Source organism: Equus caballus, chromosome 10 (assembly GCF_041296265.1).
Source record: "Equus caballus isolate H_3958 breed thoroughbred chromosome 10, TB-T2T, whole genome shotgun sequence".
Classification (NCBI taxonomy): domain Eukaryota; kingdom Metazoa; phylum Chordata; class Mammalia; order Perissodactyla; family Equidae; genus Equus; species Equus caballus.
The window spans coordinates 43540680-43565401 of record NC_091693.1 but is presented as its reverse complement, the minus strand read 5'-3'; the positions used below and the strand labels follow the sequence as shown (position 1 = coordinate 43565401).

General features: G+C 38.5%; 1 protein-coding gene across 10 annotated transcripts in view; it reads left to right on the top strand.

Moving 5' to 3' along the window:
- Positions 1 to 524: 524 nt before the first annotated feature.
- Positions 525 to 24722, top strand: part of IBTK (inhibitor of Bruton tyrosine kinase) — a 98623-nt gene continuing 74425 nt past the window's right edge. For 7 of the 10 annotated variants that reach the window (XM_070225174.1, XM_001914953.6, XM_005596807.4 and 4 more), the window contains exons 1-3: positions 525 to 852; positions 9736 to 10431; positions 17025 to 17121. In XM_070225174.1, coding sequence (XP_070081275.1) covers positions 10111 to 10431; positions 17025 to 17121 — 418 coding nt within the window. In that variant the 5' untranslated portion in view covers positions 525 to 852; positions 9736 to 10110. The remainder of the gene's footprint in view (positions 853 to 9735; positions 10432 to 17024; positions 17122 to 24722) is intronic. The other 3 variants (XM_070225176.1, XM_070225178.1, XM_070225175.1) reach the window with 1 other exon arrangement.

Sequence of the window (24722 nt, the reverse complement as noted above, 5' to 3'; positions counted from 1 at the left end):
GTTAAAAGGGGAAAAAGCGTAGTGCAAGCCTGGCATCAGGCACTGAGTGGCGTGACCTGGTGAGTGGCGTGACCGGCCGGCAGCTGGTCCCACAGTAGCGACCTAAGAAGGCAGTGACACCTTCCCAGGAAGGGAGGGACTCCCAGATAATCCGGGTGCAGGGGGCAGGGGAAGGGTGAGGCTGCGTCTCCGCGAGACAACGCCTGTGCCTTTCCAGTGACCCTACTGGTAGGGCGACGGGAGGAAACTCTCTTCTGTGCGAGTAGCCTAAGCATTTGGCTTCTGCTGCGTGGTGACCGGCTGCCCAAGGCATCCGGCCAGGTCTCCTGAGCTCTGTCTCGGCACCCGGGTTTATCCTGAATTCGTCTCCTGCTGCCAGGAGAGCGACGTTTCTACCTGGGCCACGGCTGACGCCAAAAGGGGCATTTCCACCACAGCTGGTGGCCTACAGTCCCCGGCCTCTGCCTTTCCCCGCCCCCGGCTCGCGCAGCCTGCCCCAAGGCCGGCAGGGTCGTGCTCCCTTCGTGCGCCAGGCTAACGCCACAGTTTAGGCGCTGCCACGCGAGGCCCGCTGGGCAGACAGCAGCCAATCGTCGTGAGGCATACACGAGCCCCAGCCAATCCACGCCCGCCTTCTTCCTGGGTACCGCCCGGGCCGGCCTCTCTCCAGCCCCTCTCCGGCGCGCATAGTCGCGGCTGTCGCTGCAGCCGCCTCCGGAGCTGACCCGTGTCTGGGGACCGGCCCCTCGTGGCGCCGCTCGTTTTCTCCTGTGGCCTTCACTAAGGATGAGTCCCTGCGCGCCTGTGTGCCCACCCCGCGGAGACTACTGGCGCACTTTCATCTAGCGACTGGTGAGGGAGGGCTCGGCGCGGCGGACCGTGCGGAGCGGGCGGAGACGACAGCGTCCCTTCAGCCCGGGGGCGACCGGACCGAATTCGCTTTCTGGAGGGTGCGGGTGACCGCGGCCGCCGGTGGCGCGTGTGGACGGCCCGGCGGCGCCTAGGCTGCCAGGCTTCGCGCGGGGCGGCGCGGGCCGGCCGAGTGGCCAGGTCCCCGCGGCCGCCTGCCCGCTGCCTCCCTCCGCTAATGAATGGTCTGTGCAGGCGACGTGCTGCGTCGCGGTCCTGCCTGACACGCCCTCCAGCGATGGCTCAGCTACTTTCAGAGTTGCCGGGTGTCGCTTCCCTTCGAGCCTTGAATCTGAAACCGTTTCTCGAGGCGTTATCCCCTTCGTGGGGTCACATAGTTTTAGTTCACTCCGGAGATGCTAACTGTGAAGTTTAGCGTGAATTGACTATTATGTGAAAAGGGACCGCTTCGTTTTGGGGGGATGGGGGAGATAGAAAGGATAGAGGACTTTTGTTCTTGCATCATGTCAGGTTCTAAAAAAGTTTAGTTCAGCAGTGAAATGGGTAAGCCTGGACATCCTTGACTCCTGTTTAAAGACGTACTTAAGAAAACTTAGTGTGTTAGTCAGACAAGAGGTTTTTCAGGAAGTAGAGACTGAAGAGGCATCTTTATTTTTTTCCTTCTCTCGAAGTAGGGTGTTGAAAATTGAAATTTATCAGAAATGCTGAAAGACTGTGACTTTTATGACTAGTAGTGTTTCTGGGCCCATGATGTATAAATTCACATCCTTGCATAGCCCCTTCTTGATTTTTTCACTTCTTTTACTATTTTGAGTTTCTTGATTTTTATTGGTTTTAGAAACTGATACTAGGGTAGATGAGAGCAGAAGGAGCTGTTTTCTAAAAATAATTTATTGCACACATTTGCAGGAACTTTAGTCAAAGTGGAGTTTACTTCAAGAAGTTTTAAAAAATGGCTGTTCCATTATTTAAAAAAATGTTTGAAAAACTTTTACTGAGGGCTTTCGGTATGCTAAATTCTATATAAGGAATTTATTACGTCTTTAACTGTCATTACGCTTCAGGACGGTGAATTTCAATAGACCGTGAATGAAGGTACCTGTTACATAAAGGAGCTCAGGATTACTTGGTTAATTACTATAAATGATATCAGAGTTAGTTTACTGTCCTTGGTAGGGCAATAATTCTCTGCTCCATCTAGAGATGTGCTTGCCCCCTAAAATTTGGGAAATTTTTCTATTGTGAAACTGGGTATTGTACCCATTAAGTTTTGAATTGAAGATTCTGTCTCTTATACCAAGAGAATATTTGAGGAGACATTAGAATAGCATACAGTATTGACAAAGGCTAAATCATTAATTTTCTAAAGTAGTAAGTGCTATGCTTATGTTTTAAAATTATGTGAACTATTTTTAAGACTTACAGAAGGAATTTAAAATTTTTAAAAATTCTTTCATTACGAGTCACTATAATTTGTAGCTTTGTAACAGTTATTGAATTTAATATAGATACAAATTTATAGGGAAGATATTTTGGTTTTAGAGAGCACTTAAAAAAAAAAACCTACTTATTGGATACATGTTATATTTTGTGAGAAATATGAAGCAGTATAGAATTCACCCCTCTCTTGTCCCTTAAAGAGCTTGCAATCTTTATGTGTAGGCAAGGTACACACTTGCAAGGCAGGTTATCATTTTGTAGATGAAGAAATTGAAGATTAGGGAAATTAAGTTACTTGGCCAAAGTTTTGGATAGTAGGAACCCAATTCTTATGACTACAAATAAGGGTGCTTTTTTTTTTTCTACTACACTATTCTACTTCTTGTTGAAGATTTCCCCACTGCATTTTGAGAGAGCAGTTTGGGCAGAGTAGACTGGGTAGAATCTAGAGTACACTTTTCTATCTGTGTGGTTTTGGATAGGCTAAACTTGCACATCAGCTTCCTTGTGTAAATTGAAGGTAGTGGTATATACAGGGGCAATAATGAGGCTGAAAAGAGGATTAAATTAGTTAATTTATGTAAAGCACTTTACTTATTCATATGAAAGTTCAAAAGATGGTAGATATTATGGTTGTAAGTGCTGGACAAGTTAGCCGCCTTGTAAAGTTTTAGGTGAAAAGCATTCCAAGCAGAAAGGACTCTAATACAGTTATACCATTCTCTGATCTTTATACCAGTATGTCCCTTTTCCTCCCTTTTTAACATTTGTTGGATGCTTACATATGAATGAATTGTCTCACTTATTTTTTAGAACTATTCAGGAGATAAATAGTTGTTATCCCCTTTGTACAAGTGAGGGAATTGAAGCTTAGGAAATTAAATGATATGTCCAGGGTCATTTAGTTGTTAGTGGTGTACCTGGGTTACTAGCTCAGGTGTTCTGAATTTAGAGTCTGAATTTGATATGCCACATGGTCACCAGGCCTAACTGGCATCCTTTTCCTGAGGTCACAAAGCTATTCTTAACACATGAAATATAGATACTGGTTCATTTTGGGCTTGGATATGTCAGAGAATAGCACGATCAGATTTGTGTTTAGGAAGAAAACTCTTAACCAAGGATAAGTAGAAGGATTTGAGCCATTTTTGAGGTTTGCACTCTACTGGCTGACACCTTTGTGGTGGGCCAGTTTTCAAGGTTGAACAGTTGCCACTCTAGCTACACTCCTGCAAATCAGTTTCCCATTATCACTTAATATAGTCATCACATAAAACAAATTTTCACCTTTAATTTTTATTTGTTCCTTAAAGTTTGTTTTGCTTTTTGTGATTTTCAAATTGTTTACCCCTTATTCTTCTTCCCAGCTGCCCTATCTGTAATCAAGCCAAAAACCTGGGAGTTACCACCACATCTTGTCCATTCAAGATTCTAGATAGAACTCTGAATTGCCCACTTTCTTTATCCCTAAAGGACGACACGTAAGACTGTCAATAATCTAGTCTGTCCTTCCGTATCTATTAGGCTTCACTCATTTCCGTCTTCTGAATTACTTGGAATTTTCAAAATAGACCAAGATGATTTTAGCACTTTTATATTTACCGTTCCTTCTGCCGCGAATCCCCACCTACCCTGAATTTGTCGGGCAAACATATACTCATCTTAAGTCTTAGTTTATACATCTCCTGTGGGAAATCTTCCCTATATCCCTCTTTTCATTCTCCATTCCTGTAAGTCACTTGTTCTATCTTTTCCATTGGTTTATAATCATGATATGTTTTTATTACTTGCTTAGATAAAATCAGTCTCCTGTACCTAATTGTGACCCTTTGATGGTAAAGACTGTGTAATAGATAAGTTTTTTTTCATTCAATACAGTTGATAAACATGCTATTTTTTCACTTAAGTATTATCCATGAACTTTTACTTTATCCTTTTATCTAAAATCTTTAAGTCCTGTTTATTTTTGTATCTCCAGCATCTTATGACCTATTGTGGATGCACTGGAGAGGCAGTGTAGTATAGTAGACATAGCTTGGACTTTGCTGTTAAACAGATTTGTGTTTGAATTCTAACTCCTCTTTTATTGGTGCTATGATTTGGGTGGCTTACTTAACCCTCTCTATGATGTAAAATATACAGTATGTACTATGTGCTTAATAAATATTTATTTCCTTTGCTTTCTTTGCCTTCAGTAAGCATTAGTTGAATGCATAAATAAGGTTTACACTGGGCATTGGAAATATGGGTCTGGAATTTGGGAGAGATGTGGGGGCAAGAGACAGATTTGGGTATTATGAGCATGTAGGTTAAAGTTAAAAACATGCAAGAGATTGAAATTATCTGGGGAGAATATGAAGTAGAGAAGAAAAGAAGACTGAAGATGGACTGAGGGAAGCCCAACATTTGAATGTCAGGAGAAGGGATAATGTCTTTGGAAGAAGGGGTGGGAGAGAGAGCCCATGCTTAAATGCTTCAGTAGCTCCCTACTCTTCTTTTTTTCTTTTAGATTCCTTAGGAGAATGTGGTGTTAATGACTCAAAAGCAGGGAAGTCAAGTAAGATAAGAACTGGCAATTTGGAAGTTATTGGTAACAGTATATGTAGTTTAATTGGAGAAGTATGTATGGAAACTAGGGAGCAGAGACTTTGAAGCTCAACTTGAATTTTGGGATAAAAGTTTGTTACGTTTTTTGTTAACTGAAAAATAATAGTAATAAAAGCTGGTATTTGTTGAATGTGTATTTGCTGCCAGGCACCATGCTAAGCAGTTTCGTTTTATTGTTACAGTAATCCTGTGAGGTTGGTGGGATTGTCTCCATTTTCAGATGAAGAAATGAGAGTTTGGAGAGATTATGTAATTTTTAGAGTTACGTAACTGGTAACAGCTGGCATTGCTATATTTGAATCCAAATATGTAGGACTCTAAAAAACACTAGCTTCTAGTCACTTCAATATTTATGTTCAGTATTCCCTTGTGCTTCTCCATATATTATAGTGTGGTATCACTTTTATATTTAATATTGCCTTTTTTTCTCTTTAAATGTTTAAATATAGTAACAAATTAGAGAATTCTATTGTACCTTAATTCTTTCATGAATAGTTTGAGTGAGTCACCAGTAAGCAGTTCCTTTCAGGTATTATGAATACATTGAAAATACAAAGGTGGCAAAATTTTAGAGCCTCAAAAGAATGAAATTTACTGCATGTGACTATTTTGCCATATATCATGTTTTCCAGTTTTAACATTTTAAACTACTTGCGGCTTTGGTACCTTTTTCTTTGTGTCAGCTAATTACCAAACTCTTTGTTTGTTTTTTGGTTCAAATCAGTATTTTAAGGTGGGGATGATTTTTGTAAGGACTGTATCAAATCATAAAATGTATAGACTAGTAGAAACAGAACTGGAGCTAGAAAAGATTAGGAATCATCTAGTTCTGTGCTTCATTTCCAGATGGGGAAATCAGAATAGTTAAGAACTAGTTTAGGTTTAGGACTTCTGACTCTTAATGTGTTTGAAATGGAAGTGGAAAATGCAGATTTGGAATGTTTCATGTCTAGGTCTGGTGCCCAGAAGTTTCCCCTATGTATAATAAACTCATGTATGTTCCTCTGAATAGTTTTCTTATAACTGTTTTTATCTATCATTCAAAGTATATATTTTAAAAATGAAATTAAAAAATATTTTGGGGAATTTAAATATTTTAAAAAAATTTATTCAATTTACTTAAAGCAAGGAAAACAAACAGTTCACCCATTCCCCGCACCCCCCTTCTACCTCTGGCAACTACTAATCTGTTCTCTGTATCTGTGAGCTTGGTTTTTCTTTTAGATTCCACATATAAGAGAGATCATACGGTATTTGTCTTTCTCTGTCTGACTTATTTCACTTAGCATAATGCCCTCAAGGTCTATCCATGTTGTTGCAAATGGCAGGATTTCCTTCTTTTTTATGGTTGAATAATATTTCATTGTATATATATACCACCATTTCTTTATCCATTCATCCCTCGATGGGCACTTAGGTTGTTTCCACATCTGGGCTCTTGTAAGTAATGCTGCAAAGAACATAGGGGTACATATATCTTTTTGAATTAGTGTTTTCATTTTCTTTGGATAAATACCCAGAAGTGGAATTGCTGGATGTGGTAGTTCTATTTTTAATTTTTTGAGGAACTTCCATATTGTTTTCCATAGTGGCTGCACCAGTTTACATTCCCAGCAACAGTGCACAAGGATTCCCTTTTCTCCCATGTGCTTGCCAATGCTCATGTGTTGTCTTTTTAGTAATGGCCGTTCTAACAGATGTAAGGTGATATCTCATTGTGGTTTTGATTTGCGTTTCCCTGATGGTTAATGATGTAGAGCATCTTTTCATGTACCTGTTGCCCATCTGTAAGTCTTTTTTGGAAAAATGTCTATTTGGATCTTCTGCCCTTTTTTTTTTTTGAGGAAGATTATACTTGAGCTAACATCTGCTGCCAATCCTCCTCTTTTTGCTAAGGAAGACTGGCCCTGAGCTAACATCCGTGCCCATGTTCCCCTACTTTATATGTAGGGCACCTGCCACAACATGGCTTGACAAGTGGTGCGTAGGTCTGCACCTGGGATCCAAACCGGCGATCCTTGGGCTGCTGAACCGGAACGTGTGAACTTAACTGCTGTGCCACCAGGGTGGCCCCTGCCCATTTTTTGATTGTGGTTTTTTTTGTTATTGTGTGAGTTCTTTATATATTTTGGATGTTAGCCCCTTATCGTATATATGATTTGCAAATATTTTCTTCCATTCAGTAGGCTGCCTTTTCATTTTCTTGTTTGTTTCTTTTGCTGTGCTGAGGCTTTTTAGTTTGATATAATCCCACTTGTTTTTGCATTTGTTGCCTTTGCTTTTGGTGTCAGATTCAAAAAGTCATTGCTAACACCTGTGTTAAGGAGCTTACTGCCTGTGTTTTTTTCTAGGATTTTTATGGTTTCTGGTCTTACATTCAAGTCTTTAATCCATTTTGAATTAATTTTTGTGTATGGTGTAAGAGAGTGGTCCAGTTTCCTTCTTTTGTATATGGCTGTCCAATTTTCCCAGCACCATGTATTGAAGAGGCTGTCCTTTCCCCATTATATATTCTTGGCTCCTTTGTCATAAATTAATTGACCACATCTATGTGGGTTTATTTCTGGAATCTCTCTTCTGTTCCATTGTTCTATGTATCTGTTTTTATGCCAATACATACTGTTATAGTTATGTAGCTTTGTAATATAGTTTGAAGTCAGGGAGCATGATGCCTCCAGTTTTGTTCTTCTTTCTCAAGATTCCTTTGGCTATTCAGGGTCTTTTGTGGTTCCATATAAATTTTAGGATTATTTGTTCTATTAAGTATTTGTGATAGTTTGATACCTGGGAGAAGGGAATTTACGTAGAATGTCTACTATAATAAAAGCTTTAGAATCTAGATATTATGAATGGATTGACTACTCATTTTAAATCCAGAGGACAAAAATACTGAAGGAAGATAAATAATTAGGAGACAGTAAATAAAAAGATGATGGAGAAATGCTTGGTGTAAAGTAGTCTGCTCTAGATGTAAGATTTCGAATATATTGGTGGTTAGTTTTCTAACAGGAGGTGAAAAAACAGAAGAATAGTAGCTGATCAAATAGTTGACAAATGATATTTCATTTCTCTAGATCTGAATGCGGCAAAGCAGACAAGGTAGCCTATTGGAAAAAAGGAAGCTAGAGGCTCATATATAATGGTTGCATTTTCTATATTTTCTTACAGCCTCTCTAATAAATGTTAGTATTTATTTATAGTTTTTAGACATTTATTTTTGAATAGGTATGCATGCACATGGTAAAGCATGCAGAAGGGGTTTGTAGTAAAAAGTAAGTCTGCCTTCCATTCCTGTCTCCAACTATTGGTGCCCTTCCTCAGAGCAACCACTGTTAACCATTTTCTTGTGTATTATTCTAGAATCTTTCATGCATAGTCAAGCATAAACCTGTACATACATATGTATTTTTCTCAAATTGTATTACAAATGCATCTCATTTTAAAAGACATTTTATAATATATCTTGCAGATTATTTCCAATCAGAAAATATATAGCTATTTTATTCCTTTTGATACATGAATAATATTCTGTTGCATGGACATACCATAATTACTTTTAACTAGATTTTTTCCATTCTTTACTTTTGCAAACAGTGATGCAGTGAATGTTCTTGTACTTATGCTGTTTCACACATAGATTTATTTTTACAGGATAAATTCCCAGAAGTAAAATTGGGTCTTAAAGGAATGTGTATTTTACATTTTGATAAATACTACTAAATTGCTCTCCATGGAGGTTGTACTAATTTATACTCTCACCACCGATGGAGTAGAGTTCCTATTTCCCTACAACCTTGTCCATATATAATAATATCAACCTTTTTGCTATTCTGATAGATAAAAAATGGTATCTCATTATAGTTATAATTTGCATTTCTTTTGAGTGATGTGAGCCCCCTTTCTTTTCAAAAGTCCAATTTCATTTTCTTACTTTTTGAGAAATGTCATATTCTTTGACTTTTATTTTGTCGATCTCTTAATGATTTGTAGAGACTTTATTAAGGAAGATTTTTCTCCTTTTTTGTCTTTGAAATTTTTTTTCATGTAGGTTTTAAACTGATTGAATTTATTATTCTTTTATAACTTTCGGATTTCAGATCATACTTAGAAAGAAAGGCCTTTTGTGCTTTGAGATTATAAAAGAGTCTTCTGTGTTTTCATTTAGTGCTTTTATGGTGTCATTTTTATGTTTGTCCTTGACTCATCTGGAATTTATATTGATGTAAGGTATAAAATAAGTATTTAAAGTTATTATTTTCCAGACAGCTGTCTAGTTGTTTTGATACCTGTTGTTTAATTATCATCTCCTCCTATGGTGAAGGACTGTCCAGACAGAGAGAACAATGTTAGCATAGTGCCTGGCTCTTAGTGAAAACTAAATGGTGAGAGTGTTGGTTACTGTGGTGGTCGTGGTGGGTGGTGGTCATGATGATGACGATGTAGTTTTAAGGAGTAAAGATTTGGGATGGGATTCCTGTAAATACGATAGATTTAAGTGTGTCTATAGTTTGTGGGGACATAGCTAGCAGAGTGTAAAAATACAGGGGGGAAGGAATGAAGGCTCTGGAAGGAAAGGTGGATTCCAGAGTACAGACACAGAGGTTACCCTTAAACATGAGACTGGAAAAAAAGAGGTGAGGATAACTAATGTAGATATAGAAAACTATAGATGTGAAGGTAAAAAGTTGACAGACTTTTTTTTGAAATAGGAATTGAGGAGACTTAAATATGGAGGTAGTTGTCTTCTAAGGTACTTGAGGAGAGTGAGAGATAAATTTTGTATTTTTTACTTTGTCTTCCTTTCCCCTTCTTTTGTAGGTCACCCTTGCAATTATGGATATTTAAAAGGAGCAGACAGTGTGGAGGGGGAGTTCCCCTCCTCACTCCCCCTTGGTGCTTGACTCCAGGAATAATTTATAAACTGTGGATAGTTTTTTTTTTTAAATAAAGAACTTGTATTTGATATAGACTTTATAGAGCTATTTATAATTTTTTGATTTAAGTGCCAAAATAAATTGTACAAAGATATATAGTTTTATATTATTGCCGTGAGGATTTAAATTATAATCCTAAACAGGCCATTTATTCTCTATAAATCTTTCTGAATAGCACCTTTGTGTCCTGGCTTTTTCATTTTTTAAAATTAGTCTTAACTGACTCTTCTGAAGAAGTAAGCGTATAAAAACAATCAGGATGAATTCTTCCATCCCTGACTGCACATCGAAGTGTCAATCCCTGAAGCATGCTTTGGATGTCCTTTCTGTGGTAACAAAGGGGAGTGAAAACCAAATTAAGGCCTTTCTCTCCAGTCACTGTTACAATGCTGCAACTATCAAGGATGCCTTTGGCAGAAATGCCCTCCACCTTGTTTCCTCCTGTGGAAAGAAAGGAGTCTTAGATTGGCTTATTGAGAAGGGAGTGGATCTGTTGGTGAAAGACAAGGAGTCAGGATGGACAGCTTTGCACAGAAGCATTTTTTATGGACACATTGATTGTGTTTGGTCTCTATTGAAGGTAAGTGTCATATGTTTGTCTAAAACTATTTGGTCTGAGAAACATATGTTTCTCTTAATCTTTTTCATACACCTCACTTAACTTGCCAAAAAAGGTTTGACTTTGTTCTTATCGATTGATACGTTTTACTATTGTAACTCATCTTTAGAATTCAAATCCTGTATTTTCTTTATGATGTAAAATTTTATACGTATACCAGTTTACAATATATGATGAATTATTAACCAGTTTTGTGTTATGTGTGTCCCCACTGACTTTCTCCATCTCTTATTATTTTGAAGTAAATCCTAGACATTTTATCATTTAATGAGCACTATGTATCTTTTAGTATTTTTAAGAAATATGGTTTACTTTTATGTAACTGTTATTAGCTACTTTAGAAGGACCCTTGTTATTGAAATACATCACTTAGGGACTATGTTTTTGAGTAGTGTGTTTATTTCTTGTTTGGCTAGGATAAAGTGTTTGTAGTTCTAAAAAAATTTATTAATTAGAATCAGCTTAATTTATTTGAAATTTCCCCATCAAGTAGATTAAATCTAGGTTTGTTGTACTGTATAGCCAAATAATGAAGTGTTTTGAGATATGCCCCAATGTCATTTCACTAATGAATGCAAATTAAAAACTCACTGTCAGAAGTCATGAGTTTTAAACTGAACAATTTTCTTTTGTATAGGCATTTTGTCATGTTTGTGGAGGACCCAGAAAAGAAGAAAATAGTTCCCATCTTCAAGGAACTTGTGGTCACATTAGGGAGCTTATCTTTGGTGTCTTCATCTATTTTTGACTTTTAAAAATTATTTACATAGTGGTCTTTACATAGTAATATTAACTGATGAAAATAATTTTCAATATATGTTAATGTAAAATATCCTTTTTGGAACTAAACTAGGTTTGTTGCTTAATGAGTTGTCTTGGACAAGTTGTTAAATCTTGAACCTCGGTTTCATTGATAAAAAGAGAATAATAATAGTACCTTCCTCATTTTTTTTTAGGGAGTTTCAGTGAAGAAAAAGCTTTTCTTAAGTTTAGTAGTTGTACTAGTAGTTCCTCTTATATCTAAAACCTTTGGGTATTGGTTTAATTCCCTGACTGTAATCTTTTTTATAGAGAAAGCTTGGTTAGCATAAGTTAAAGCATTTATCAGCTCTCACCCTTTCCCACCTCTAAAACTTCAGCTTTTTTCCAGTTTCCTGGAAAATTAGATGGCTGCCAATCCTGTCAAGCTTGAGAGGGTCCTTGGATTTTCTGCTATCCTAGGGGTTGCCATTCTGGTGTCAGGATTTGGGGCTTCAGTTTGAAATAGGGTCTGGCCTGAATTTTGGACCTTCTCTCACTTCTGAGTTTCATTTCCCTTTAGAAATCCTCAAGCATTCTTACCACTTTGACTAAGAGAAGCCAGGAAATTGTGCCTTGGGCCACCTTGCCCTTGGCTTGACTGTGTTTTATTACCATCAGAGTCCTACTGATTAATGAAAGATACCTAACATTGGATGTATTCCACTGATAAAATTTTCCCGCAGGAACCTCTTTGGTCCATTTAGTATTCACTTGTCATAAGCTATCTTCATTTGTTTGGCACATCCTTTTGTCCTTTGGCCTTTCAACACTCCTTTAATTGGAAGGGCTGCAGTGATAGAGGTGTTCATGTCAGTTCTACTTCTCATGAGAACTATAGCACTTAAAGTATTATGGATTGGCAGGAAGAGACCATACACAAATACACATTTTAAATGAATTGCATTTGATAAAAACTTTATAGCTATAACATTTTTAATTAAGTGCCAAAATATACACTAAATATGCACCCAAACTATCAGTTCCTGATAGCTAAAGATGAAAAAACCTTAACAGAAACTTGTTGTCTACCAAAAGCTGGAGTAGAGACAACATATCTTATGCAGCTTCTTTTTGGCTCCTTGATTCCATGACTGTGCATGCCTGGCAAAGACTTTTTATGCTTGTAGGGTCTTGCTGTATCTGTTATCACTATATCATTTTTTTTATTTTTGAGGAAGATTAGCCCTGAGCTAACTCTGCCAATCCTCCTCTTTTTGCTGAGGAAGACTGGCCCTGAGCTAACATCTGTGCCCATCTTCCTCTACTTTATATGTGGGATGCCTACCACAGCATGGCTTGCCAAGCGGTGCCATGTCCGCACCCAGGATCCAAACTGATGAAACCCGGGCTGTCGAAGCGGAATGTGCTCACTTAACCATTGTGCCACTGGGCCGGCCCCTATACCATTGTTCTTTAATACTGGTTTACTCACGTTAGTATTCTGGAAGAACTTACTTTCATTTTCCTCATTCCTTTAGAGTTTAAGGTGAGCATATTAGAAGGCATCTGAACCCACCATATCCAGGGAGCTCTAAAGGGAAAAAAAATGTCCATAGTCCTTTATGGAGTTGTGGCTACCTAGGATGATGCAAATGAATGTAGTCTTACTAGGGTCTAGTTGGTATATATAAAGTTTAGGGACAAATTTATAAAACTGGCAAAATAAACTTTCCAGGGATCTAAATTTCTGGGATCTCGTTTGTCAAATTTATAGCTTGGAACACTCTGCCCTGGGATCTGCCCTTCTTATTTCTTCTTATAAATGCCAAGTTCAGGTCTTCCCACATAGATTTATTATATCTAACTTTTTAAAAGTAGTAGGCAACATACAATTTTAAATTTGTTAAGATCTTAGATCACTTTAGATTTTTGTTTTACTTGGTAGCTCACTAAGTTGAGCATTTTTTGTCCTTTGACAGTCCTTGTGAAATCAAGTATTATAACCATGTGGAACATACTGAAGTTAGAATTGATTTTAGTTTATTAGGAATCCATTGTTACAAGATAAGAGGAGATTTCTCTTTCCTGAGTAACCCAAAACAGAGTATTCCAGCATATCACAGTTAGAATTTAAACTTTATGGTCCATCTCAGCCTGTAACTACTTAGGTAAAATATGTGTCGAGACAGGCAGTGATGACTTGTGCCAGTTAAAATAGAGATAAATATAAATAATTGTTGAGTGTCTTATTAAACTATCAGCAAATACTAAAAGTTATTCTTGAAAAGGAGTACATTTTGTATTTAAAAAACTTTAGTGAAGTAACAATAATATGAATTGAATATTGCTCTCTGTCCACCCCTGCACCCCATTATATTTTAAAAAACAAAAAATGTGGTGGTAGGGGTAGGGTGTGCGCACTGCCTTCAATAAATGAGACATGTCTGAATTTAAATTGTGGAGATATAAAATTACAGATGACTTTAAATTCATCCTTGAAATAGACATACACACATTCTCAGATTTTTTTAAGATAACTATATGTGATTTATAAGAGGCCACAATTACACAGTGCTATAAAAATTTAAAGATGAAAAAAATATATATCACAAATAGAAATAAAAGAATAGGGACCTGGCCCCATGGCTGAGTGATTAAGTTTGCGTACTCTGCTTTGGCGGCCCAGGGTTTCGCCAGGTCAGATCCTGGGCATGGACATGGCACCGCTCATCAGGCCATGCTGAGGTGGCAGCCCACATAGCACAACCAGAAGGACCTACAGCTGGAATATATAGCTATGTACTGGCGGGCTTTGGGGAGAAGAAGTAAAAGAAAAAAAAAATAAAAGAATATAATTGTCTTAATATCAGTAATAGGTATAATAAAATTCAAGTCAGAAAGTGATGGGGCATAGGTGATCACATTATATTCATAAACAGTAAATCCCAGTAAAAGTTTTGTTTTGCCCTTGCCTTGAAATCTTTATGGCCCTTACCTGGACATGGAGTATGGCTCTTTAAATACAAAGAGTGTGTGGGTGTACACACGCACAATGTACACAGAACCAGAGCTAGGGCCTTCTAGGCAACCAGACCTGCCTTACCATGGAGAACTTTCACATCTAATTCATTTTGATTTTTTTAAAATTTTTTTTTATTAAGGTTATGAAAGTTAACATCCTTGTGAAATTACAGTTGTACGTCATTATTAGTTATGTTGTAGGTACACCACTTCGCCCCTAGTGCCCTCCCCCCACCCCCCTTTCCCCTGGCAACCACCGATCAGTTCTCTTTGTCCATATGTTAACTACCACCTATGAGTGGAATCATACAGAGTTCGTCTTTCTCTGTCTGGCTTATTTCACTCAACATAATACCCTCAAGGTCTATCCATGTTGTTGTGAATGGGACGACTTTGTCCTTTTTTATGGCTGAATAGTATTCCATTGTGTGTATGTATATATATATATATATATATATACACCACATCTTCTTTATCCAGTCATCAGTTGCTGGGCACTTAGGTTGGTTCCATGACTTGGCTGTTGTGAATAATGCTGCGATGAACATAGGGGTGCATGGAACTTTTGGAATTGCTGATTTCAGGTTCTTAGGATAGATACCCAGTAGTGGGATGGCTGGGTCATAAGGTATTTCTATTCTTAACTTTTTGAGGAATTTCCATACTGTTTTCCATAGTGGCTGCACCAGTTTGCATTCCCACCAACAGTGTATGAGGGTTCCCTTTTCTCCACAGCCTCTCCAACATTTGTCACTTTTGGTTTTGGATATTTTTGCCATTCTAACAGGTGTAAGGGTGTATCTTACTGTGGTTTTGATTTGTGTTTCCCTGATGATTAATGATGATGAGCATCTTTTCATGTGTCTATTGGCCATCCGTATATCTTCTTTGGAGAAATGTCTATTCATGTCCCCTGCCCATTTTGTAATTGGGTTGTTTGATTTTTTATTGTTGTGTGACTTCTTTGTATATTATGGAGATTAACCCTTTGTCAGATAAATAACTTGTGGATATTTTTTCCCAATTAGTGGGCTGTTTTTTTGTTTCAATCCTGTTTTCCCTTGCCTTGAGGAAGCTCTTTAGTCTGATGAAGTCCCATTTGTTTATTCTTTCTGTTGTTTCCCTCATGTGAGGGGTTATGGTGTCCAAAAAGATTCTTTTGAAGCTGATGTCAAAGAGTGTGCTGCCGATATTCTCTTCTAGAAGACTTATTGTTTCAGGCCTAATCTTTAGGTCTTTGATCCATTTTGAGTTTATTTTAGTAAATGGTGAAAAAGAATGGTTGATTTTCATTCTTTTACATGTGGCTGTCCAGTTTTCCCAGCACCATTTGTTGAAGAGACTTTCTTTCCTTCATTGTAGGCCCTCAGCTCCTTTGTCAAAGATTAGCTGTCCATAGATGTGTGGTTTTATTTCTGGGCTTTCAATTCTGTTCCATTGATCTGTGCACCTGTTTTTGTACCAGTACCATGCTGTTTTGATTACTGTAGCTTTATAGTATGTTTTGAAGACAGGGATTGTGATGCCTCCAGCTTTCTTCTTCTTTCTCAGGATTGCTTTAGCAATTCGGGGTCTTTTATTGCCCCATATGAATTTAGGATTCTTTGTTCAATTTCTGTAAAGAATGACATTGGAATTCTGATTGGGATAGCGTTGAATCTGTAGATTGCTTTAGGTAGTATGGACATTTTAACTATGTTTATTCTTCCAATCCATGTGCATGGAATGTCTTTCCATCTCTTTATGTTGTCTATTTCTTTCAAGAAGGTCTTGTAGTTTTCGTTGTATAGATCTTTCACTTCCTTGGTTAAATTTATCCCAAGGTATTTTATTCTTTTTGTTGTGATCGTGAATGGGATTGAGTTCTTGAGATCTTTTTCTGTTAGTTCATTGTTAGCATATAGAAATGCTACTGATTTATGTATGTTGATTTTATATTCTGCAACTTTGCTGTAGTTGTTGGTTGTTTCTAATAGTTTTTCTATGGATTCTTTGGGGTTTTCTATATATAAGATCATGTCATCTGCAAACACCAAGAGTTTTACTTCTTCGTTGCCTATTTGGATTCCTTTTATTTCTTTTTCCTGCCAAATTGCTCTGGCCAAAACCTCCAGTACTATGTTGAATAAGAGTGGTGAAAGTGGGCACCCTTGTCTTGTTCTGTTCTGAGAGGGATGGGTTTCAGCTTTTGTCTGTTGAGTATGATGTTGGCTGTGGGTTTGTCATATATGGCCTTTATTATGTTGAGGTACTTTCCTATTTTATTGTGGGTTTTTATCATAAATGGATGTTGGATCTTGTTGCATGCTTTCTCTGCATTTATTGAGGTGATCATGTGGTTTTTGTTTCTCATTTTGTTAATGTAGTGAATCACGTTGATTGACTTGCGGATGTTGAACCATCCCTGTGTCCCTGGTATAAATCCCACTTGATCATGGTGTATAGTCTTTTTGATATATTGCTGTGTTCGGTTTGCCAAAATTTTGTTGAAGATTTTTGCATCTATGTTTAATTCATTTTGATTTTAAATGTTATTTATTTTATTTTCTTATATTTTCTGGTCCTTCCTTATTCCACCAAGAATTGGATATTTGATTTCTCTTATTTGTTCTCTTCTGTCTGTGAGCATGGGAGATAATTATTATTAAATGTTTATTTTTTTTAATGTGTGTATTGGCTTGATCATCTGACTTTTTGATATATAAAAATAAGAAATTACTGATTATAGGTATATGGTTAAAATACACATGTATACACATACATGTTTTGTTTTTCTTTCTTTTTTTTTTTAGCATGGTGTTAGTCTGTATATTCAAGATAAAGAAGGCTTGACAGCTTTAGATCTTGTAATGAAGGATAGACCAACTCATGTAGTATTCAAAAATACTGGTAAGAAAATTCCACAAATATATTCCATTAAGGTACAGCTTAGAAAGTTTTAATGAAGTTTCATTCTTATTAAAATACCTGAGAAAATTTATTTGTGTGTGAATATCTGCAAATAACTTTTATTTTCGTATATGTTGGTTGATAATTTTGGTTTTCTATTCAGAACACTTTATTTTGTATTTTTCAGTTTCAATCTATAGTGTGTCTATAAGAGTAAATACACAGCCTAGGGAAGGCAGTTAGAATTGTACCTACTGTAAAGTAATTAGTGTGCATCCAGAAAGTAACATCAGCATTTGAGGTAGAGGGATAGAGGAAGTGATTCTTCTACCCACACATTCCTCTAATTTCACTTATCCCTCCAATTTGTTTGCCCTTTGGACTTTGGAAATGGAAATTGGTTAAAAGTAGAAGAGATTTAAATGGGGGCACTGTATAATTTGAGTTTACCTAGTGAGCAAGCTAAGTAAGGACACATTCTTCATTGTTATTTCTAATTTGGACCCTGTATTGCAGGTTACCATTATAATTCCATTCAAGAACTTTATAAGCCTTCCAAAATAAAAATGAAAATTTATATCATAGACTTAGCTGTGATTAAGTTTTATCCCAGTTTAGTGGGTGTTACCCTAATCACTAGTGTGATTTGCATCTATAGTTTGCAAGAGTGAACTATTGAAAGTTAACGTTTCTATAAGAACAGTAACCAATATCATGTTTGCTTCATTTAGAACTTTTATATGTATATATTAATAACATATTTAAATAACTATATTATTTTCATGAAAACTAAGAGGATATGGCTGGTGGTATTTACTCATTTGGCAGTTAAACTTTAGCTGCTAAAGAAACAAGGGACAAATGTTAGATTGCTTACATTGAGACAGGTGCTAATTTGGATTTTCTGATTTCTATTCCTAGAATTATGTAATATATTAATAGATTCATAATTTAAAAAACAACGTTGGTCTTAAACCAATAGACAGCCAGTTATTTCCCCAGCAAAATTGGTTTATTTGGGATTAGTAAAGAATTGCAGTTTGGGGGCTCTACAACCATGGTAAGCCACGTGTGTGAGTCCCCCACAACACAAGGAGGAGAAACTTTTATAGAGGAGGAGAGGAAGTTGAGAGGGCATTTGTAAACAAAGAGTTTGAGGTGTAGTGACTTTTTATTGGCTGAGTTGTGACAGTCTCTCATTGGCCAAGCTTTTTGCCAGTCAAGAAGAGGAAGTCTTTCTTTTTCCTGTTGGGATGTACTGTTGACTTGGGGCATGAGATCTACCCTGTTTGGCCCCCTGACTCCAGTTCATCAAAGTTTCTGTTTATTAATTTTCACGTTTTCCCTTTTTGATTGAGATCTTTCTCTGAAAATATCACTGATCAAGAGTCAGATTTTTCTTATTTCAGCAGCCTTTTGTCCCTCGATGCCAGGAAGGACCATTCTTGGGTGTTGTGTCTCACATTGGAGGGAAAGTGCACAGATTGGAAACCTGTTGTGGCCACATTTGAGTAACAAGGAGGGGTAGGCGGGAGAAGTCTCAGGCACTTTTTATGTAAATTCCATATGTTATCAAGATCATAGGCAGTAGAGATCATCTGGGGTGTTATATCATTAAAGGTTTGGCAGACAAACTTCCAATAGGCCTGGTCTGAACAGCTTAGGAAAGCTGTCTCAGCAGATATCTTCTGCTTCAGTTTTGGGAAATCTCTGCTTTCAGGTCACCAGATGATGTGCATGTCCAGTCAGGGTTTGGTGCTTTCCTTAAGTGTGTCACATGAATCCAAGAAACTATTCCCTGGAGTTTTGCGGCACAAGAGTTGGTTAACAGTACATGATAGGGGCCTTTTCAGTGAGGTTGAAGAGTCCTTCTGGAGGTGTCTTTTCCAATAGCTGAAATCTCCAGGTTGCAAAGTCTGATGCTTAAGGTCTTTGTCTTCCTGGAGCACACTGAGAAGATTGTTCTACCAAAACATGGTTATTTTTAATTGAAGCACTTGGGCCTTTGCAATTTTGGAATATATCTCCTTTTATCAGCTGTAGATCAGAAGAGGCAGGAGCCAAGTGCACTGGGCATCCTGTGACTGTCTCAGAGGGTGAGAGTTTGTGAATTCCAAAGGGAGTGGATGTGAGGTTTGGTAGGACTGATAGTAATGCTTTTGGCCAAGGTATTTGAAGGGTCTCTACAAATTTTCCCAATTGAGTATTAATAATGCCATTAATGCATTCGACTAAACCAGAGGATTAAGGGTGGTAAGCACAGTGAAAATGTTGTAAAACTGGCCAGACAGTGCAGACTTGTCAAAGTCCCTGACCAGTAAAATGGATTCTTTGATCACTGTCAAGTTTGAGAGGAGTTTCCCAGGTAGGGATAGTCCTTCCCAAAAGGACTTCAGCCACGGTGAGGCAGTAGCCTGTCTGCAAGAGAAGGCTTCAGTTGAGTGAAAAAACATACAAACCACGACTAAAACATATTTTTATCCATGAGATGGGGGAAGTTGTATGAAATTCATTTACCAAACCTTGAATGGTCCATTGGGCAGTTAAAATGTTCAGGAGCAATACAAACAGGCTTCCCTGGATTGTATTTTGGACAAGTGAAGTAGGTACTTTTTGTGGCCTTGTTAATAATTCCCCACCAGTATTGATTCATGAATGTTATCATTTTGTCAGTAGATGAATGGTTAAATGCATGTACCGTGGTTAAGAGTGGAAATTTTAGAGTCTCTGGTAGGACTGGGTTATTTGGTCCATACCAGAGCTTTCGTTTTTTATCAAACCAACAATTGTTGAATTTCCAGTCTTGTTTTTCCTTTTCTGAGGCCCATTGTTGGGCTTCTTTAGTCAGTTTTTCTAAGTTATCGTCTGGAGAAATATCCCTTTGGAGCATGACAGAGGCTTGGCTGTTGTTGGTTGCTTTAAGGGCTGCATTTCTTGCGGAAATGTCAGCAAGGTGATTTTCTTGAGCTTCCTGAGAGTCAAGTTTAGAATGCCCCAGAATCTTAATAATAGCTAAAGCAACAGGTAAAAGTATAGCATCCAGGGGGCCAGCCCAGTTACATAGTGGTTAAGTTTGTGCGCTTTGCTTCTATGGCCTAGGGTTCACTGGTTCGGATCCTGGGTGCAGACCTATGTGCCACTCATCAAGCCCTGCTGTGGCAGGCATCCCACATATAAAATAGAGGAAGTTTTGCATGGATGTTAGCTCTGGGCTGATCTTGCTTAAAAAAAAAAAAAGAAAAGAAAAAAGAAGAAAGTATGGCATCCAATAATTCCTGGATACAGGACTCATTTTTGATTTTATTTCTGCTGGAAGTAAGGAAGTCATGTTGCTTCCACAGCATTCCAAAATCATGAGCAATTCCTAAAGCATATCTACTATCAGTATTGGCAGTTTTGCCCTTGGCTAAAGTACAAGCCTGTGTAAGAGTGTACAGTTTATCGGTTGGGCTGAAGTAGCCGTAGGTAAAAAGTGCTGCCTCAGTGACATCAAAAGCAATTGTAATAGCACACACAATATAGATTTGCCATGGTCACTTTTTATATAAGGACCATCAGTGAACCATAAAAGTTGCCATTAGCCAGAGGAGTTTCCTGCAGATCATCATGAGGAGTCAGGAGGTGATCTCTCCTTAAGCAGTCATGAGGGACTTCGTCAGTAACAGAGGGAAGAAGAATAGCAGGGTTATGGTTATTATAACATAAAAGAGTTATGTGAGTAGCAGTTAACAAAAGGATTTTGTAGGAGGCGAAGTGGCTGGCTGAAATATATTGAGTAGGATGAGAATTCAGGAGGGCTTCCACTGCATAAGGTACAAAAATGGTTAAAGGGAATCCCACAGTGATTTTCTCGGTGGGCTTAACCAAAAAGGCAGTAATGGCTCTAAGGCAAGGGGGTATCCCTGTGCCACAGGGTCCAGCTGCTGACTGTAATTGTGGGTCAATGGTGGTCCCCGTGTTTTTGGATGAGTACCCCAAAGGCATTCTTTTCCTTTTCATATACAAAAAGGAAAAAGGGAATCTGATAATTGGGATGTCGAAGGGCATGTGGGTTCATCAAACTCTCGTTTAAGGCCTTAAAGGCTGTGTTGTCTGGTTCTTCCCGTAAAGTTGGGTCAGGGTTATTGTTCTTTAGTAAAATGTAGAGGTTTGGCTATAAGAGAGAAATTTGGAATCCAGTTTAGGCAATAATCAGCTAGCCCGAGAAAACCTGGCAGCTGGCACTTAGTTTTGGGTTTTGGGAAACTTAGGATACCATGAAGCCTATCTGGATCTAGGTATAGCCGTTGTTGTGATATCAGATCCCCTAAATATTGAAGCTGGGTTTGGGCAAACTTCAGTTTTCTTTGGCGACCTTATGTCCCTTTAAGGCTAAAAGTTTTAGAAAGTGGATGCTGTCTTCCTGTGAGGAGGCTTGGGAAAGAGAGCAAAGAAGCAAATTGTCCACAAGTTGCAACAAAGTAGAACCTCTAGGAAACTTTATATCATCCAGAGCCACCTTCAGGACTTGTGAAAAATAAGGGCTCTGAGTAAAACCTGGAGGCATTACTGTCCAGGTGAGTTGTTTTCTTTCCCAAGTGAAAGCAAAAAGGTATTGACTAGCTTCTTCAACTGGAATGCTAAAGAATGTACTGCATATATCAATTACTGTAAAGAATTTGCTTCCAATGGGAATTGATGCTAGTAGCACATGAGGGATAGGAACCAACAGGGTGTTGAGGGATAACAATGTTGTTTATTGCTTGGAGGTCCTGGACAGTCCTCTACCCTCGGCCCTTGGGTTTTCTCACAGGTAAAATAGGAATATTTCAGGGACTAGTACAAAGGATAATGAGGCCTTGAGCCTTGTAATCCTCTACTATGGGCTTTATACCTTGAAGGACTTCTTTATTTGTAGGGTATTGACTAATTCTGGGGAGGGGTTTTGAAGGATCTATTTGAATCTTGGTGAGAGGTGTGCTGTGAATTTTACCAGCATCAGTTGAAGATTTTGCCTAGAAGGAAGGTGGTAGTTGATTCAGTAGGGACAAATGATCAGTGTTTAGAGAATCAGCTCTAGTACCGTCAGAGACTGAGCAAATAAAAAGTGTAAGAGAGTCATTTAGTTCATCTGGTTGGCTGTTTTGATGGCTACTGTCAAATTCTAGAAGTGTTTTCCCTTTCAGGAGAAAGAAATTCAGGCATGATAGTTTTCCAAGCAGTCTTGGCCTAATAAGTGAATAGTGGCGGAGGAACTGAGGAGAAAAGGGTATGTGTCTCTCAAAGGGCCTAAACAAAAGGGAGTAGGTTCAGAGACAGGAACCTTTCGAGGTTTATTAGAAATCCCCACTATTTGAACTGTTTTAGTACTCCAGGGTAGGGGCTGCTTTATAGTAGTGGAGTTGAGTACTGAGTGTGTGGCTCCGGTGTCAATTAGGACAGAAAAAGATTCATCTTCAATCTAGAGAAATGTTTCTCCGAGCCAACAGAGAGGATTGGGTAAAGCTCGTGTAGTTTCTCAGAGCCCCGTCATTGAGAATTTGGAGGACATTTGGAAAGGCTGGTTACAGGGCTGAAGGTGCTTGAATTGCCTAAATTTTTAGCAGTCTCTTCTCCAATGTCCTGGCTTTTTGCAGTAACAGCAGAAACCAGGAGTTTTTTGGTTTCGTTTAGGGCCTTCATATGCTAGAGTTGAAGATTAAGAATTTTAGCGGTCTTTCTTTTAGGTGACTCGTCTGGAATGCGAGAGCGTTGGTTTGCCAGATTAACTAAATCTGGAGTGGATATACTTTTCCATTCCATCCTTATCCTTTTTACTAGAAGGGAAAGGTCCTGGTTCAGCCCATTAATAAACATAAGGTTAAAAGATATCTGGGTGGAATCAACATCTGAAAGAAGACCAGAATTTTTTTTTAAAAAAATCAGAAGTAAATTATAATAGTCATGAACAGGTTCATTGGGTTTTTGTGTACAAGCCCGAATTTTGTTCCAATTGACAGATTTTGGGAAATCCCTGTGGAATTGCCCAGGGAAGTCATCTGGTGATTGCCCAAGCCTGATCATACAGCAGGTCTGCAGCTTGGTCTCCTAGTTGTAATTCTAGAGACCTTTTAGGATTATCTCAGTTAGCAGTTTTTATCCAATGCTGGGTCTGGCCTTCACTGACAAGCATATGAACTAGTTGATATAAGTCAGAAACCAGGTTGATAAGTTTGAATCACTATGTTAAATTCTTGAGCAAATCTGTGAGGATCTTTGGTTTCTTTGGGGCAGTCTTTGACTGTGGCTCAAAGTTCAACTTTAGACCAGAGAGTATAAGAAATTAAGGGTTTAGCCTGCGGATCCTCAGAAGGCTTAATTTAAAGGGACAGGTTCTGATAGGTTCAGAGGAAGTGGGAGTGGGGAAAGGTTCAGGGAAAAGGGAGAAGTTTGGCAAGAAAGTTAGAACGGGGGAACTGAGAATATAGAGGAGGTGTAGGCAGTACAGGAAGGAAGGAGGAAGATGGTGCTGGAGGTAGGGCCTGAGCATGAGGAGCTGAGAGAGGAACACGATGGCGCCAGAGGCTGAGCCTGAGGCAAAGCCGGTAAAGAGGGACAGGAGGCTTCAGAAGCCATTTTATCTTTCTTTACTTCTTTGCCTCAGTTAACCTTAAAATTTTACTTTGCAAAGAAGCAATTTTAGACTCCTGATAACCTTTGGGAGCCTCAAAATACCAATTGAAATAGGTGTTCCATTCAGTTTTGGAAATTACAGAGTTATGGTTGTCCAATTTGGTTTTAAGAAAAGTTCCCCACAATGGCCATGATATTTTAAATTATTTTTGGTTAAATAGGTCCATTTATTTAAAAATGAGCATCAGGAATAACCTTGATTTTCAAACATAAAGTCAACTGGGGTCCCTGTAGGGGGGGCACTCTCAAAATATTTAGATAACTGGGATTCCATTTCTTAGAGATTTTTTCCTAGAGCGAAAGAATCCTCCTCAAATATCCTAAACAGCTCAAACAGCTTAAACAGCTTGAATAGCTCAAACAGCTAGCCCACAGGTGTAATACCAGCCAGTTCCAATAGAACAGTCCTATTTCAGCAAGGTGGACCGCAGGTTGACAACGTAGTTCCAAGGAACAGTGTGCTCCCGTGGGAGTCAGGCCAAAGGCTGGACCAGCACAGTTCCATCGAAAGAGTCCACAAGTTGGACCAAAACCTAGCACAGTTTCAGTAGAAACAGTCTGGTTCCAAAAAGAATCAGACCGAAGGCTAGCGCAGTTCCAAGAAACAGCCTGATTCAAAAAATCAGGCTGAAGTCCCGCCTGAGTACTTGCAGACAAACAAGACCTTAACTAGAAAAGGATGAAGCCTTAACATAGTGAATAAAGCCTGGAGAGCTTCAAAACACAAAGAGGGTGGAAGCTCCTCTGGCAGAAGCTTGGATTCAGGAGAAAGACTTAACCCTTAAAGTCCAGGGTTGGCGAGAAAAATAGCTAGCTCAATGGGCTCTGCTATGGGTCCTGTGCCTGTTTTGCTCACCAGCCTTGGAGTTGTTAGGGGTTTTTTCTGGATTCCCATATGGGCCACCAAAATGTTCATGTTAAGTAGACAGCCAGTTATTTCTCCCACAAAA